The 12703-nt window shown below is 43.9% G+C and overlaps 1 protein-coding gene across 1 annotated transcript; it reads right to left on the bottom strand.

Annotated features, from left to right (window-relative positions):
* Positions 1-994: 994 nt before the first annotated feature.
* Il21 (interleukin 21) lies at positions 995-7724 on the bottom strand. Its single transcript, XM_038347056.1, has 4 exons — positions 7578-7724; positions 7435-7470; positions 3013-3162; positions 995-1141 (listed from the first exon to the last, which is right to left on the bottom strand). The coding sequence occupies exons 1-4, from the start codon at positions 7722-7724 to the stop codon at positions 995-997; spliced, it is 480 nt and encodes a 159-aa protein (XP_038202984.1).
* Between the last annotated feature and the right edge of the window lie 4979 nt (positions 7725-12703).

Here is a 12703-nt window from a genome sequence, read left to right as displayed (position 1 = left end):
CTCAGAAGGCTCGCTCTACAAAGAGGAAAGGAAAGAGTAGAGGTGGCAAAGGAATCTGAAGGCTGGAGTTAGCAGGCTGATCACAAGACACCCACACCATTTGAGATGAGAGCTACAACGCTTCGAAACTCGATTTGCTTCAGAAGATTCTGCTGATGTTCGCCCTACCATAGTTTTTAGTTACCGTCCTCACAAGTTTAAAGTATTAGCTTATAAAAGGACTTAACATTGGGGGAAGGCAAGTTAAGCCTGCTTCTTAATATACCATTGCCACTTTAGAAAGACAAGGAAGACCGGGAGTGAAGTTCATAAATGGGTTAAATTCTACTGTATTTAAATATTTTGATAGCCCTAATCAAGAAGAAAACTTGCTCGTACCAGTCTAGGAAAGCTCTCCCCTAGAGCATCAATAGACTAGACATCTGCACGCTGGATGTTTGATTCGAATGAGCAAGTCCTTCAGGCATGCTTTTAAGTACAAGGTTTTCCTTAAAGAACAAAAACTTCAATTTCCAATTTCATCCTCCGCTTCTGTATTTTCAGCTTACATCATTCAGTTAGGATCACAAAAGATCTTATTCTTGCAGACCGACAAATTCCCTAGCTGTATTTTTAGTTAAAATCTTTAGATTTTTTTTTCCTTCCAATCAAAGCATGTCCCCGTTGGGAAATAAGATGAGAAGCCACAGAAATCCACGACACGGGAAGCTGAGCTCTCCGAGGAGAGGTTTTCCATGTTGACAGCACGGAACCTGTCAGTGAACGCAGTATCTGTGTAGTAATTTGGCAAAGGATCTTAGCCTACAGCTTTTATGAGTCATTCCTATCGTAATATATTGTACTTCTCCAGTCACAATCCAGGAAGCAAGGTGCACTCCTGTGTTCGTGAGCGTCTATAGTGTCCAGTGTCTCCTCGGGTCCTCGCGAATCTTCAGGTCCTGTGCGTTCTAGGAAAGCTGCTGATGGATCATCTGTGGAAACAATGGTCCATGAGTCACGGGGCGCAACAGGCAACGCGGAGACAACAATGAAGAGGAGAAACAAACAGAGCAAAGGCGTGTACCTTTTGAAGGAGCCGTTTTAGTCTTTCTAGGAATTCCTTGGGTGTTTTTTTCTCATAAGAATCACAGGAAGGACATTTCTGGAAATCAAAACAAATAAACAAGCCAATAAAAGGTTACAGTCTTTAAAAGTTTTTCCTGCCTCATAAAATACTTACGCAAAACATATTTCTTCTATTGAAAACATAAGGCATGTGCAGTAACAAACATTAGGAAAAATTTGCAAAATTGTTCTAGAATTCATTTGTGGTTCCATCGTCAGAGACAACTGTCATGTTTTGGTGTTTAAAATATGATATCCTTTTTGCTCCTTTTATTCGTTTTTTTTTTTTTTTCATTCTTGCTACCCAGGTTGATACATGCTCTTTGTTGTCATTTTTATTTTTTCATTTATTTATTTAGTCAATCGCAAGCGTTTCCTAAGAACTAGATACGCTTTCAGTACAGGATATGAGGCAGCTGCTTTGCCAGAATGGTGCTCGCACTATTTTCGGATACAGAAGTGGTGTCTAGCTTTCCCCACCCCTAAGCCCAATTCTACAAAGATTATCTCTGCAGATAATAGTTCACATTGCATCTTTGTTTGACCTGATAAATTCCTCGAAGTGTATCAAGTAGAGCAAACCCTTATGAATGTTGTTAGCTTTCCTCCTTGTTGTTCTCTCTTGCTCCCTCCCCCTTTCTCCTTCAGCTTCATGCTTAGTCCTGTTCTGACACCAAAATGCCAGGCCATTTCCGATGCTCGCTCACGTGCTCACGTGCTGTTACAGTGAGAACATCCGGTGGAAACACAGCAGCTGTGTTCTTCTTGACACAGCTGTTGGTGAAACCTGGAGAAAGTCGGCCTTTTCAGAAGACCTCACTTTCCTCGCCCATGAATGAGGGCATGAAGGCGCTTAACCCAGAAGAGTCGAGCTTCAGGTCTAAGTCCCCGGCCCTGAGTTTCATAACTGGGTTTAGTTCCTTACTTTCTTCTGTCCTTCCTCCCTACTCTCTCATCTTCATTTTTCCTTCTTCTGTCTTTCCTTCCTTCCTTCCTTCCTTCCTTCCTTCCTTCCTTCCTTCCTGCCTGCCTGCCTTCCTTCCTTCCTGCCTTCCTTTCTTCTTTCCTTCCTTCTTGAACACTCATAACCCAGGCTATCCTGGAACTCTCAATCCTCCTGCCTCAGTCTCTAGGTACTGGTCTCACAGGCATGCACCACCATCTCAGGCAGTTCCTTTCTTTGTGAAGAAAGTTTCAGAGGGACATTTTCACATAATAACCTGGTGAAGCAATCAAAAGAAACCAGACTCCTTTTCATCATGTAATCACTACTTAATTTTAGTCCATGTGGAATTTCTTGATGGGTAGATGACTGGTAAACAAAGCAAAGCAACTTCTTTTGTGCTATCTCTGCTGCTTTTGACTAATGCCTGAGTTACTCAGTTCTTGAGTCTCTGAATTGCAGGTGAGTTGGTCAAAGGAAAGACAGTCAAAAAGAATTCCGAGTCCCAAAGAAGGAACCTGCAACATCTCCAGCCTCACAAAAGGTGTTCCCCTTAAATCCAACACTACCTCTGCATTTTGCCTGGGACAGTAATATCCTAATCCTGGCATCTTGTAGGCTATCTCCTTTCTTGTCGCAAAGTTGGGACGTAGTCCCTGATAACGATGGCACAAGCAATGCCAACACAGGAAGGAAAGGAAAATATTAACATCTCTGCCTAATGGTTTCTTTCCTCTGAAAGCTTCCGTTAGCTGCCAGGGAGTGGTAGCCAGGTCTAGTTGGGCTTCCAGACAGGGTGTGAGGCCTTGACAGGTTAGGCACTTCACAAAATGTGCCTTCTGTGGTGAGGAGTAGCTCTTCAAGAAGCTGTGAGTATGTGGGAAGCCAAGGATGCTAGCGTTGGTAAGTTAAAACAAGACAGGCAACACACTGCAAACGAGAGAGATGGCAAAGGACTGTCTTACAGCTGTGCTCTTCTGCTTCCTCCCCGTCGTGGGCGGCAGCCTCCTCCTCAGCTGAGCAACCAAGTCACTGATGAGCGTTTTGTTTCCCGGGCTTGCTGGCTTGAGTTTGGCCTTCTGGAAACAGGCAAAAACTGACCGCTCACAATGCTCCTGAAGGAGAGATAATTAGCATATGTAAATACTGCAAGAGATGATTAGTTATGTCCTGAAAGAGATAATCAGCGTGTGTTAATAATCTGAGAGCGATGATTAATTAGTGTATGTTAATGGATGTTGTTCCAAAGGTTAAAAATGACCCTCCAGAGCGCAGTTTCTGCGTGTCCTATCTTGGACATTTGTTTTAGTGGCTGCATTAGGTCTGGTTCTATCTCTACTTAAACTCTGCTGAAGACAGAAGTTCCACTCACACAGCTCTAGTGTCTGGGAGAAGCAGCAGCCTCTTCCTGCTGCATAGAAATGAGCAAGGGCCTCACTCATCACAATTTCCTGTGCCCGGTGCTATGGTGATGCCACTCTGAGGTTAAAGTGGTGGGCATGAGCTTTATGGGATTGTGTGTGTGTGTGTGTGTGTGTGTGTGTGTGTGTGTGTGGTGAGAACCCAGGACCACCACACACTTACTAGGCAAGCAGTCTACCACTGAGCTAACAGACCAGTCTTTCTATCTCTGACAGAATTTAGTTTAAGAGCCTAGCTGCTAGATTCTGAGGCTGTAATTGTGACCAGTGGCAACTCTGGGAACATCACCCAACAGTCTGGCTAAGAATCTGCCAGTTTTGTCCACTATGCACACAGGAGTCTCCATGGGTGATATGCCTGGAGCAGGCTTCTAGTCTGTGCGGTGCCTGCTGCGGGCCTGGTCATCAGCAAGTTGCTCAGTTACTATTTGTGGAACCGACCAGCGAAGTGAACTAGTTAAGAGCACTGCAGTACCCCCTGAGAGTCATTGCACCTGCTCGGCTTATCAAACGTCTTGTGAAGCCCCAGTCACTTCGTGTCTGGGTAGGACAGGGTTCCCCATGCATCAAGAGTCCAAATACAGAAGGCGAGACTTGCTTAGCCAGTGGAAGGAAGGAGGGCCCCTTCGGCAGAGAAGCACCACGGAGAGCAGAGAAGAAGAAAGATTTAGGAGCAAAGCCTTCTCTTTGGTTTGAGCAACTCACTACTGGCAGTGAAAAGCCCACGTCTTAGCAATGGGATCCCCTGGAAGGGAACACCAGGAGAGAGTTTTATGGCTGAGTTACAGCCTCGGCTCTGGAAGAGCAACACCTGAAACTGGCCTAAGAGCTCCTTCCGGGTTGCTCTCGCCCGCATTGCTGCTTCCTTCAGCAAATGTCTCTGTGGTGTTACTCTCCCCCTGAAGTTGCCACATCTTCACTTCACCACCGTGCACGGAAGCCACTAACTTCCAACCAAAGGCCTCCCTCCTTCCCTGCTACAGAGGGACAATCAGCTGAAAGAGCAGCCTGCTTTGCATTTTTCCAAGCTGTGCACTGGCCCGCTGTGAATGTTGACTAATAACACAAGCCCATCCGCCTTGCTTTGCATAGGTAGCCGCAAGCCCAGCAGACCTTATCTAGTTCCTTCTATCAGGGTAGCTTGCCTGTCACCAGGGCAAGGTGCTGGCCTTCCCATGTTTGCCAAAATGCTTATTTAATAGAAACTATTTATAAATGTTAATTATAGCACTTTTTTTTCCTTGAAAACCACATGTTCATGTTTGTTGAAGTTTTTTCTTTTCTCTTCTTTTTGACCACAACCGGCTTAACTTACTGGAAAAAAATAATATTCATATTTAAAGAGGTAAATTTTCCAGCTGAAACTGAAAACGCTAACTGCTTCACCCGTGATGATCTGAGAAACCATCATTTCTCACAGAGGTTCATTTTGCTGAGTTGACATTTTCATTTGTACACTGAAAGAAAATTAGGTTCCAAAGAAGCTTGGGGAGGGGTCCTAAGAGCAAACTCCCTGAGACTATCCTGCCAGGAGTAACCAGGCCCAGCCAGCAAAGCTTCACAGGCAGACTAGAAAAGAGATGTGACACCAGGATGTGGATACACCGCTGTCCCCACCCTTCTCCAGCCACCACGGAGAGACACTGGCCTGCTTTGGTTCTTGTCCTACAGGAAATGTGTGATCAGGTACAAGAATCAGCTGAAGCAAAGCCCAGCCTACTGCTTGCGGAACGTGGAGTTGTGTGGAGAGCTGGAGGAAATCCAGAGTCTCAGGGCTCCCAAGAGGCTCAGACTCAGAGGACAATGCCAAGTGCTCCTGGAGGCAGTCCTCACTGGGCCTCGCTGGAGAATATGGGGAATTTTCTAAACCTGCATGGTTTCTGCATGGAAGGTACAGAAAGAAGCCACAGAAAGGAGTTACAGAGCCAGCCCCTCTTTAGCCAGAGATTTTAATACAAGCCACACTGGCTTGCTAGCTCTGCAACTGGATATCTGAAAAAATAAGATTAATTTCTTAAAGCCTATCTCTGACCTGGTTGGAGTCTTATCTTTTGGAAGGAAAGCCATGGCCCTTGAGCACAGTCTCTCGCCAGCTGTCAGGAGATTTGCCTTCACTCTCACTGACTGGCTCTGCTCACAGACGGGGGTTCCTAATGGCAGCACTGCTGATTACTTGGCAGTCAGATTAATTTTACACATTCTAGAACTTTCACTAGCATTTCTGAGCTCTAATGACCAGATGCCGGTAGCGCTCTCATCCCCATTCCCAACTGTGCCAATCAAAGCTTCCCTACATACAGTCAAGTACCTACTTAGGGAGGGGGCAGCAACCCCCTGGAGAGATAAGAAAAAGGAAGAGCAAAAGAGGGGGTGCCCATTACAGATCTCTGTAGCTTGGTAGAGTTTGCTCCAGCCCCTGCTTTGGATGCTGGCTTTGAAAACATGATATACAACTTCCCTGGCTCTCACTGCCTTCCTCTCTGCCTTGAGTCTGTCAGCCAGCATAGTTTGGAGATGTTAGTTAGAGATCTACTTAGCACTGCCTGATCAGGTCATCAGAAAGGTGCAATCTTCTCAGGGAGACATAAGATTTTTAAAAATCCTCCCGTAGAAAGAAGATGGATCACTAGAGGCTGGGAGGGGGCAGGCATAGAGGACGAGGGGGCGAGTGGTCAAGATGCACGTATGTATACAATCAGAGATATCCGATCACCTTGTGTGAGCAATGTGCATTAGCAGTGTAATGGTAATAAACATTAAAGTGGCCACTGGGAAATTCAGACTTAAAAAGACACCTTCACTTAAAAAGGTATATGCACGAAGTAGCCATTGGGTCAACCCAGCGGAAAACAAAGGCTTTTCCTAATTTTTACTTTGCAAAGGGTAGACTGCAGGCAGGAAAGACCTCTACCCGCAGCCGTCAACACAGTGCGTGAGGGGCTGAGAAACAGACATATTAAGAAATATTTTTTGCTTATTGGAAATGTCCTTTCAATAAGTTGCATGTGCTACTTTCATTTTAGCGGTGGCTGATTAGGAAAGCCCTAGTAAACCCAAGAGTGGTCGCTGGTCGCGTTCAGAGCCAGAGCGAACTGTAGAGCGAGCAGAGGCTGTGACTCATTCACTTTCTAAACTTTTATACTGCCATTTACCATAACTCCCCTGTGAATGCACCGATGTGGTGCTCCAATTACCGGCAACCCTCTCCTGGGTTTCCTAATTTATGTCATTAAAGTCTAGCAGAGCGAGCATTTCCCCCGTTTCATTCGCAACGTTAGGTACCAAGCAGACGATAAGACCTAAGAAGTTCTTGGGGAAAAGATTGGCAGAAGCCCCTCTGCACCGTATGCCAAGCCTCTCCTCCGAGGGACTAGGACACAAGTTGGACTGAGCTGTTGAAAGTGACCCCTTTGAAAGAACTCGCCAAAGGCTAAAGACGGAAGACTCACTGAGGCCAAGGTACACGGGAATTACACTCAGAGACTTTTGATTTCCGCACTCAGTCTCTGTGCCTTCCTTAATCTAAATCTTTCTTTCTTTTTAAAGATCTGTTATTCAGATGCAAATGTTGCCTCTTATCTTAAACAAGAGTACAAAGAGGGTCACAGAGCGTTCATACCTAAGGCTCTGAAAATATGATTATCTGTTTCTTGTTTAGAAACTGATCCCAGCACAGATTTTTTTTTTTTAATCCTTGTGGGTTTGTCTTAATAACTTTGCTTAGGAGCATTCTTAGAGGCTTTAGAGGGTAAACATGTATTTATAAGGATACAATATGATACGTCATTGCATGGTTTGCTGGTAAATCTTTGGATACGTAGCCAAAATGCAAATGAATATTTTACCAATTATTAATTCCCAAAGTCATTGAAAAGAAGCATCCACCTAAGACATCATTCTAGAGCTTTGTTACACTTTAAAGTTTGCATAAAATACATTTACAGAATTTAATTCAGCTGATCTTACCTTTACATCTTGTGGAGCTGGCAGAAGGTCAGGATCCTAGCCAAAACAGAATTAGTTCTGAGTTAGTGATATAAGTCAAAAGGCTGCTTTTGCATTAGTTGAGAAATATTATTTAAATTGCATTGTGGCAAGTATGGTCTTACCAAGTCATTCACATAAATTTTCAGCTGTTCAGCAACGTCTATCAGGTGACGAAGTCTAATCAGGAGGCGATCTGGCCCTTGGGGGCTTGTTTTATGAGCCACTGTCCCCAAGCAGATGACTATCAGACAGACAAGGGTCTTCTCCATGCCACCAAAACTGGGTCTCCAGCTACCAGATGAGCAGGGCTTGGGTCTGGTTCTCCCTTCAGCCTGACTGTGGACAGGTTGTCTCTGCAGCTACCTATTTATTCATCCTTCAAGGAGAGGCAGAGCCCTCCCATTGCAGCCTGGAAATCTTCGTATAGTGGATGAGTGTGAGTAAGTCGTTTTTCTTTTCCATTGGCTAGGTGTACGTGTGCGTGTGGGGGCAGGGATGGACAGACTCCACAAAATGTGCCCCATCTGCATCTTAGACAGGAAAAAGAGAGACATGGGTGAATTCCAATTTTCAGTACTCACCAAGAAGTGTGTGTGTGTGTTTGTGTGTGTGTGTGTGTGTGTGTGTGGCACACAGGAGACACAACCACATTTCAAAGAAGTAAACACAAACACTTTGATCCCTGGCACCTAACCTGGTTTGTCTGACAGTCAGAAAGAGACTTGCACAATGAGTAAACAGCCAGCATGCCCTTTTCTGCAGGAACTTTTCATAGGATGACGACTGCGCCTCTCGGCTGAACAACCATCCTGTATCCCATTGCAAAAAAAAAAAAAAAAATGGATGAGAAGATTAACTTTTAGGGAAAATTAAGTGATAAGGTAGTTCCTAACTAGCAAGAAGACTTTAGATCCTGACCAGGTTCCAGGATGTTAAAACAGGATTTGCCTCTGGTTTTCACCAATGCATCTTTAAATAGCACGACGGTGTTCCCTGACACTGGATGTAATAATCTGGCTTGTAAATATAATAAACTGTCTGGATGAACTTGTAGACAGCATACTCTCCATTAAGATCTTACCCTGTCTTCAGTATAGTAAGGACCCACAAATTCTGTAGTATATATTGTTTGTATTTAATGCATCAGTTTAACAAATTGAAAAGGCAAATGCTCCTTTCTGTCCGAGTTCAAACGGTATCTTCAAACACGAAGAGCAGAAGCATTTCTGCAGGACGTTGTCGTCTCCACGGGGTCAGGATGTTGTCTCCACGGGGTCAGGACGTTGTCTCCACGGGGTCAGGACGTTGTCTCCACTGGGTCGAGGCCACGGGCTCAGAACGGCACTTGTGACCAGGCAGAGGCTGATAAAGTCTCAGAGGCCAGAAGTGGTTTTTAGCACCCGCCTCTTCTGAATTTCTTGTCCTGTGACCTTCAGCCATTAAGAAAAGTTGAGTTTAATACTCTAGCTCAATGGATGTTAAAGCTGCAGTCAGGTGTGTCTTACAAACAATCCTCCTGACTGCAGACTCTTATTCCAGAATGTTATTCTGCCAATCTAAAGTTTGTAGCTGACTTGCTCTCAAGCTTGGACTGTGAAGTTTTTCTTGTGGAATATCTATTCAAGCTTTGATCTTACGCAAGAGCTGTACATTCTTACAGTATGATGAAGAAGTGCTTCCTGTAATCATTAAATTCCATAAGGGAAGTTCCTGTATAAGCTTATTAACCAATAAGGGCTAAGGCTCTCCACTTAAATTCTATTGCTTTGCCCACATGGTCTTTTCTACTGCCTGTTTTTCCAATCCACCTCAATGGATGTCCATCCCTGAAATCACTATCCATGGTGATTAAGAGTTTATTTTCAAAAGCAGAGTTCCCGAGTTCAAATCTAACAATGAATTGCCATATTACCCAGGCAAGTTCTGATGAAGGGAAGATAGGAGCCTTAAAGCTTACAAGGTAAAGGAAAGGGCTAGGTAAAATACACGATAAAGTCCCATGACATTGACTGATCCTGGATGCGGGTGGAAGGAACATACAGGCCCACAGAAAGAAGGGCTGGATCAATGGTAAGTTTTTAGTGGTGGTTTGAACACCTGAAGCCATGCTGTCCACAGGAAACCACTGTTCTTGGTCTCGATACAAACCCTCAATCATACCCAAAGACCTCCTAGCCCTTGCTACAAGCTGCCTTCCATTGGCAAGTCTCAAGCGCCCTGCCCTACATCCCAAACTAGGACCTTCCTGTGGGAATCCTTAGAGAAAGTTCTACAGCACTGAGCAGGTTAGCATCATGAGACTCACAGAAAGGAAGGCAAAGGGTCATGGTCAAAGCAGATGTGATGACCCAAGCAGGATGGTGTGGAACACAGGCCAGAGTCATGGGAGACTCGTGTCCTCAGAAGCTGGGAAACTGCGGTATGACTGACTACAGCCGCAGCTCTCAACCTGGGAATCGCAAGAGGTCACCTAAGACCATCAGAAAACACCAATATTTACGGTACAATCCCACAGTAGCAAAGTTACAGTCATGAAGTAGCAACAAAATTAATTTTATGGTTGAGGCCACCACAACACAAGGAACTGTATTAAAGGGTCACAGAGTTAGGAAGGCTGAGAATCACTGGAACAGAACACTCAGAAGGAATGTAGCCCTACCGTGTGCTGACTTTATCCCATCAACCCATTTTGTACTTCTGACCTTTGGAAATGCAAGATGCTTGCTTTGGTTTGTTTTTTTGTTGTTGTTTTGTTTTGTTTTTGTTTGGCTAGCAATATGGCATTACTTTATTTTCCCCTTTTATTGAAAATAGATTTTTTTCCTCATATAATATCCTGATTATGGTTTCCCCTCCCTCTACTCCTCCCAGTTCCTCCCCACCTCCTCTGCCATCCAGATGTACCCCATTTCTGTCTCTTATTAGAAAACAAACAGTCATCTAAGAGATAATGATAAAATAAAATATAATAAGATAAACAAAAACTAACACATTGGAAAAGGACAAAACAAGCAAACAGAAGGAAAAGGTTCTAAGAAAGGGCATAAGAAACAGACAGAAACAGAGACCCACTTGTTTGCACAGTCAGGAATCCCACAAAACACTAATTATATACTAAAATAAACACATAAACATAAAAACACCATATATACGCAAAGGACCTGTAGGGAAAAAAAAGAGAGGGAAAAATGATAATATAATAATAGAAATTTTAGAACAGATAAAATTTAAAAAGAGAAGAAAAGCCCTGACATGACCTTCTGAGACGAGGAACCTCCAAAGATGATGTTGGGTTCACTTTCTGCTGACCATCTTCTGCTGCCCATGCAGCCTGCCCTTATTTGTTCCCCCAGTAAGACTCCCTTGGAGGAAACTAAATTTTCCTTTGAAAGTGGTTATCAACTGCATGTGTCCACTTCTTTCAGCTCTAGGACCCCATCTTTTGCAGGCCCATGCAGGCCCTGTGCTGCTGCCACAGCCTCTAAATTCATGTGTGTGTTAGGTCTGTTAACTTGAGCCGTGTTTCCTCGTTGTCCCCCATCCCTCTAGCTTTTACATTCTTCCTACCTCCTCTTCCGCAAGGTTCCCTGAGCCTAAGGAGAGGATGTGATGGAGACATCCCATTTAGAGCTTTGTCCCAAGGTCCCTCACTCTCTGCGTACTGGCTGGCTGTGAATGTCTGCATTTGTTCTGTTGTAGGGAGAAGTTTCTCTAACAATGGCCAAGCAAGGCACTGATCTATGAGTATGATTGAATGTCATGGGGAGTCATTTTATTGTTAGGAATTCTTTGTTGCTTGCTTGTTTCCAAACAGTAGCATTTGGTTTTACCCCAGGTCCCTGGACTATCTAGACTCAGGTTCTTGGTTACCCAACCAGTATATCAGGAATGGGTTCCATCTCGTGGATTGGGCCTTAAGTCAAATCAGATTTTGGTTGGTTACTCCCATGAGATTTGTGCCAAAATTGCCACAGTATATCTTGTAGGCAGGATGCCACTTTGTAGATTTGTAGATCAAAGTATCTGTGGCTAGGTTGGTTCTCCTTTGGTAGCACAAAGAGTGCCTTCCTATACCATGGACACTAACATGTAGGGATGAAGTTTCTTTGTAGGCACAAGCTCAACTTCTCCATGTTCATGTCGTCAACCATGAAGCCTTGTTCTCAGTTTGTAAAGTGCAAAGTATAGTCTTAGCCACAACCTGGGTTGTATAGTGGTATATTATTTGTATTTTAATAAAAAAATCTTGCCTGAAGACCAGAGGTAAAGCTAAAGCCACTAGAGTTCAGGTAATTGTGGCACATCCTTTAATCCCAGAATTTGGGAGACAGAATCAGATGGATCCCTAGGAGTTCAAGGCCACCCTGGGCTATACATGATCAGTGAAGAAACAAATCCAGGTAGTGGTGGCCTACACTTTTAATCCCAGTACTAGGGAGTCATATGCCTTTAATCCCAGCAATAGAGGAAATATAAAATGAGAGGAGAGAGAGGCTTAGTCTGCCTTGTTTGCGGTCGACCAGCCTTGGTAGAGGTAAGACTTCTCTAGTGGCTTGACTGCTTTGCTTTTTCGGGTTTTCAGGTTGAACCCCAATTTATGTCTCTGGGTTTTTATTATTGGTGCCACTGGGTTGTTTGGCAGTTCCCATGGGAACCTTTGGGCCAGCAACTCAAATAGGTGTAACTCAATCCCCATAATGGAAACTTCATTTGAAGTTATTAGCTATCCAGTTGGGATTCTATCTACCCCATTATTTGGTGATTTCATTTAGATCTCCTTCATATATGAACATGTTTTAGGAAGCATGTACTGTGTTGGGTTTCCATAATACCCTTCGAATGGCCCTTAATTTCAGTTGTCTTTTCCCATATTCCCTCCCTCATTCCCCTCTCCCCTCTCCCTCCCTGCTTGATCCTCCCGTTCCAGGCACCCTGCATCCATTCATAACTATCTATTCTATTTATCTTTCTTAGGAAATCTGTATGACGTCCACTAATCCCTTACTTTATACCTAGCATCTGTGGGTCTATGGAATGTAATTTAGTTATCATTGACTTAATGGTTAAATCTATATATAAATGAATATTTACCACATTTGTCTTTCTGAGAATGGGTTAACTCATTCAGGATCTTTTTTTCCCTAGTTCTATCCATTTACTTGCAATTTTCATGGTTTTGTTCCTTTTAAAGGCTGAGTAATATTCCATTGTGTAAACATGCCACATTTTCTTTCTTTCTTTCTTTTTT

The sequence above is a fragment of the Arvicola amphibius genome, chromosome 11, assembly GCF_903992535.2.
Source record: "Arvicola amphibius chromosome 11, mArvAmp1.2, whole genome shotgun sequence".
Lineage (NCBI taxonomy): Eukaryota > Metazoa > Chordata > Mammalia > Rodentia > Cricetidae > Arvicola > Arvicola amphibius.
Note: the sequence above shows the minus strand (reverse complement) of the source record. Positions and strands in the feature narration are given on the sequence as shown.